Below are 5,510 nucleotides of genomic sequence, written 5' to 3'. Positions count from 1 at the left end.
TCTGGTTTTCCACTGTGACTGCTAGGGCTGCTGCTTCCATAGGCCCTAATATGACTGCTGCAAGAATCTCTGGGTCTAAAATACATATTGCATTCTTTTGTTTCTTTGTTGCTAATGGTAAGGCTCTCATATTCTGTTGGCTCTGCTCAATTTAATGAGGAGATTAGTCAATCTTTTTGTGAATTAGTGACACTAACCAATCCAAAGTAAAATAATTCAGTGGATAGGAAAGCCTCTGAACACTAAGTCTTTAATAGCACAGTATTCCATCAATTCTTGGGGGCTTATTTTTTTTTTTTACAATTGTTTCAGAGCAACTTAAACTTCTTTCTTTATTACCATTATTCTTGATAATATGCTACTTCTTGAAAAGGCTCTCTGTCAGGTAGTTCTTTTTGATACAGTGTCTCTTTGTATTTCTTCCATCTTTGTTTGGTCCTTTCCTGAATCATTCAAGATTTTGCTCATAACAGTTTGCAGTATTCTAACTTGAGACTTTAATTTATTCTTTAGTTTCTTTAGCTTAAGATGTGCTGAGTGAGTTCTTTGCTCTTGATTTTCTAACTCCAGCTGTTTGCACATTTCCTTATAATACTTTACCTTCCTTCGTGAACTGTCCTTTGAAATATTCTGTTTGACTTTTTAACTTAATAGTTTTTTCCCTTTGTTTGGCTTCTCAGCATTCTATTGTAAATATTGTCTCTTCTGAAATCTATTTTGGTCTTTTCTTCTGTTTCTTTGTTAATGACCTTTTGCCTTCTTCATGGATGATATCATCCCACATTTCATCTGGCTACCATTTAGTAATGTTTTATGCCCCAAATCTGCTCTTAAAATGGTTTTTAAATTCAAATGAGATAGGCTCAAGGTCATATTTTGGTTATTGTGGATTTGTTTTTATTTTCTTTAGCTTAAATTTGATCTTGCTCATGAGTAGTTGATAGCCTGACTCCACAGCTTCTTCAATTGGATGGTGTTAGGTAAAGTTCAAATTTTAATAGATGGTGCTTACTCTGGTCTGCTTGTTCCTGACATCAGAGGTTGCACAAAAATTCTCCAAATCTATGCCAGGAAATTTGGAGGAGAGCTGCCTGGCTGACTGACTAGCAGAGATCCTTATTTGTTTCTATTGCCAAGAAGGGTGATCTAACAGAATGTGGAAATTATTGAACAGTATTATTTTAAAGGGCCGCACAGGAAGGCAAAGCAAAGTAGTATAATTAAATGTGCTAAGAGCTGAAGTCAGAATATCAAAGGACCAAACTCTCTCAGCATTACCTAAGCTGAAGGAATTGAAGAACAAATTCAAGCCTCAAGTTGCAATACTTAAGAATGCTTTGGGCATAATATTAAATGATCCAGGAAGCATAAAAAAGAAGATGGAAGAAATTACTGGGGCAATAGGGTTAGGTTTGTCAGAGTCAGAGAGATTGGCTGAGGATAGGGCAAGGTTCAGAGCTTTTGTACATAGGATCACTATGAGTCATAGATGACTCTATGGCACACAACAACAATTTTGATAAAATTAATCCATGTAAGATTCAGCAGGCCTTTGCTTGCATGCGATATTAATAATACTGTTCAATAGTTTCTACACTCAGTTGGCTAGAATGGTATGTAGATAGGGAGTTGTCAGAGTTCATGCAGGATTTAGAAGAGGCGTTGGCACCGTTCCTGATGTCAGATGGATTCTAGCTGAAAGTTAAGAATACCAGAAGAATGTCTATGTTTTATTGACTATGCAAAGGCATTGGACTGTGTGGGTTATAACAAGTTGTGGCTGATATTGAGAATAATGGGAATCCCAGAGCACTTAATTGTGCTCATGCAGAAATTATACCTGGACCAGGAAGGAGTCTGTTGTGCGAACAGAGCAAGGAACACTGTATGGTTTAAAATTGAGAAGGAAGTGTATCAGTGTTATATTCTCTCTTCTTACCTATTCAATCTGTACTCTGAGCAAATTATCCAAGAAGTTGGACTCTATGAAGGGGAGTTTGGCATCAGGATTGGAGGAAGAGTCATTGATAACTTGCATTATGCAGATGATAAAATTTTGCTTGCGGAAAGTGAGGACCTGAAGTACTTTTTGCAGAAGATCAAGGAATGTCATCTTCTCTATGGAAAACATCACAATGTCAAGAAAACAAAGATTCTTACCACTGGATAGATAGGCAACATCGTGATGGACAGAGAAGAAATTGAAATATTGCTTGGATCCACAAATAACATCCTTGGTACGAGCAGTCAAGAAATAAGGAGACACATTGCACTGGGAAAATCTGCAGTTAGGGACCACTCCAAATTATTGAGCAGTAATGATGACAGTTTGAGGACTAAGGTGCATCTGGTTCAGGCCATAGTCTTTCCAATCACTTGCTGTGCATCTGAGAGCTGGACAATGAATAAGAATGACAGAAAAAGAAGTGACACCTTTGACTGTGGTGTTGGAGAAGAGCCCTGAACATCCCACAGACTGCCAAGAGAACAAACAGGTATGTCTTGGACAGGGTGCAGCCAGAGTGTGTTTTGGAGGCAAAAATGATGAGGCTTCACCTCACATACTTTGGGCATCTAGGAGGGGCTATTCCTTGGAGAGGGACATGATGCTGAGATGATGGAGGGTCAGCAAAGGAGGGGAAGACCCTCAACCAAGTGGACTGACAAAGTGACTGCTACAGTGGGCTCTTGTGTGTCAGATAGTGTGAGGATGACATAGGATAGAACAAAGTTCAGATCTTTTGTTCATAGTATCGCTGTGAGAGAAGTGAGCTTTGTAGCTAGAGGGGGAAACACTTTAATAGCTCTTTCCAAGGCCTATTTTTCAGTTCTAGGTAGAAGATCATCCAGGAATCTAGTTCTGGAATTGACACACCTAACACCTCGGAAGCTGTCGCACTTGGAGCTGCAGAGAAAGGTTCCATGTTGGGCAGGATAATTGAGAGAAGCTGCGTGGTGCTATGAGATGGGTGTGTGAGCCTTACTCCCCACTTCTCTACACCCCCACTGCACTCCCAGCCTCAGTCGGAAGAGAGGCGCCCGGAAACTGTGCTAAGAGCGGGGCAGGACTTGGGAGGGGACCAAACAGGCAGAGATCTTTACACCGGCAGGACACCCGGGAGCAGACCTGCTTCCAGCTATGCTGGCAGCGTTGGGCTCCCTGGCCGCTGCCCTCTGGGCAGGGCTGCATCTCAAGACTCTGCTGCTGGCCGCCTTCATCTTTCTGTGCTTTTTGGATTACCTCAGAAATCGGCGTCCAAAAAACTACCCACCAGGGCCCCCGAGGCTGCCTTTTTTTTGCATGTTCTTTCAAATGGACTTTGAACAGCCCTTTGGGATCCCTCTGAGGGTAAGAGTGTCAAAGACAAGAGGTGTTCAGGGGAACTGGGGCAAATCTGGGAGCACTATTGCCCACTGAGTTGCGATGCTACCCTAAAGCTTTTTGATTCCAGCAGCCCAGTGTCTGCTCAGAGGAAGTTGTCAAACTCCCCTACGCTTGACAACTCTGAAATCTAATGCAGGGTCATGCTTATGTGAGCTCAGATTCAAGGGCAATGAGTTTTGATTTTGGTGTTTGGGTGTTGTGTTTTGTTTTGTTTTTGTGTTTTGGTTTTTGTTTTTTCTTTTCCGAGATGGAAACCAAAAGCACGGCAATGTGCTAAAACCAGAGTCCTCTTTCTCTCTTCATCATTTCCTATTTCCTGCCATGGGGTGAGAGTTCAGATGATTGTAGTTAAACGAACAGTTACACACACAGTGGCAATTTAGCAAAACAAGTGGGGCGAGGGGAAGGTTTATTAAGGCAACAAAACAGAGGCATAGCATAGCTAGTGAAAAACATGGGTCAGGCATAAGAGTTAACATGAAAAAAAGAAAAAGGAAGGGGGGGCAAAGGACCCCTTGGAAAAACAGGGGTGAACCCAAATCTTATGCTGTGCAGCAGGAGAGAGAAGAGAGAGGCAGATTCCCAGGTGGGCACTGCGTTTATTGATTCCCAATCTCAAGAGGCTTGGTCTTGTTCAGCCCCATCTAGGGACCTGTGTGATTGGCTGGGAAGACAGGGCTACTTCCTAATATAGCCACCATTTGATTCTTGTCAGAAATACTATCATATTGATGCAAGTGCAATAATTTCTTTCCCTTTTCCAGAGAGAGATGACAGCCCTCCTTGAGAGTGAGAGAGACCAAGTAATAATTCTAGCCCTTAACTTTTCCCTTCTGAGAGGTATTCAGCCCTAATTCTTCCAGCAGTCTGTGGAGATCTTTCTAGCTACTTCCTGCTGAAAGTTGGGCGTAGGCCTGTCCACTGGTTTAGGACCAAGCCTCTCCTTATCTGTCCCTAAAGGTAGCTGCTGTCTGGTGGAAAGACTATAGTGGGACAGGCTGGTAATCACTCAGGATCATTATCTTGTTTTGAACTTACTGCAACCTAGAGGAAACAAAATTCACAACTTTAAGATACATAGTCCAACAATTAATAAAAGTACTATAGTAATTAATGGTCCTGCAAAATGTAGAAAGCAAGTCATAGCTGGAAGTCAACCTTTAATTTCGTCGCAGATATTTCTAGCCAGTTCTTAGGAACTTGGCTTTGCAGCCAGGCTGCTCTTTGGAGGCAAGAACAATGAGCCTTCACCTCACTTATTTGGACATGTTGCTAGGAGAGACTGTTCCTTGGAGAAGGACATGATGCTGGAAAGGTTGGAGGGTTGGTGAAGGAGAGGAAAACCCTCAACCAGGTGGTCTGAGATGGTAACCGCGGCAGCGGGCTTTTGTATGTCAGGAAGTATGAGGATGGCGTAGGATAGAACAGGGCTCAGATCTTTTGTTCATAGGGTTGCTATGAGTGGTATTCAACTCAATGACACCTAACAACAACATGCATGGACTGCTATTAATCCTGAGATGTTCATAAACAGCAGAAGTGTCTGAAAAGTTTCATATACCACTCTTTTCTGCTAACAAAAAAATCTAGGGCTATGTGGTGACCGATCCATTGTTTGATGTGTGAGAGAATCAAGTGACGTTGCAGTACTTCCAATGCCTGTCTTGTGTCTTCATCCACCTTTTCTACTATGATCAACATATTTTTTATAGCCTGCAAATTATACAATATGTCTTTTGTTAATCCCGATAATAAAACAATTACAATCATCAGTAGGGATAAACTTTTCTCAGTATCCTCCAAGGGAAATTAGACAAAGTCCAGAGGACTAAGTGTTTTTGTATTGGAACTGGCTTTTTTGGAGTCACTATTGTTCGTGTGTATTCCAAGTGCGCTTTGGTCAGATTTAAACTTGTCGTGGTTACCACAGGTGTATGTAGGTGTTCTGATCCCTACAGAACCACCAATATCCCGCAGATGCACAAAGTAACTTTTCTTCCAAAACAATATTGAATAAAAGAGGTGATTTATTCAATATTGTTTTGGAAATCTTAGCAATAGCAATAAGACAAGAGAAGGGAATAAAAGGTATCCAAATAGGCATCGAGGAGGTAAAATTATCCCT

General features: G+C 41.5%; 1 protein-coding gene across 1 annotated transcript in view; it reads left to right on the top strand.

Moving 5' to 3' along the window:
- The first annotated feature begins 3,139 nt into the window (after window positions 1-3,139).
- The window catches only part of LOC102856502 (cytochrome P450 2J2-like), a 52,846-nt gene continuing 50,475 nt past the window's right edge, over window positions 3,140-5,510 (top strand). Inside the window, exon 1 of the mRNA XM_006879744.1 lies at window positions 3,140-3,355. Within this exon, the coding sequence (XP_006879806.1) occupies window positions 3,140-3,355 (216 nt within the window). The remainder of the gene's footprint in view (window positions 3,356-5,510) is intronic.

This window comes from Elephantulus edwardii, unplaced genomic scaffold (assembly GCF_000299155.1).
Source record: "Elephantulus edwardii isolate Elephantulus edwardi_28Jun2011 unplaced genomic scaffold, EleEdw1.0 scaffold00005, whole genome shotgun sequence".
Lineage (NCBI taxonomy): Eukaryota > Metazoa > Chordata > Mammalia > Macroscelidea > Macroscelididae > Elephantulus > Elephantulus edwardii.
This window is presented reverse-complemented; position numbering and strand designations above follow the sequence as displayed.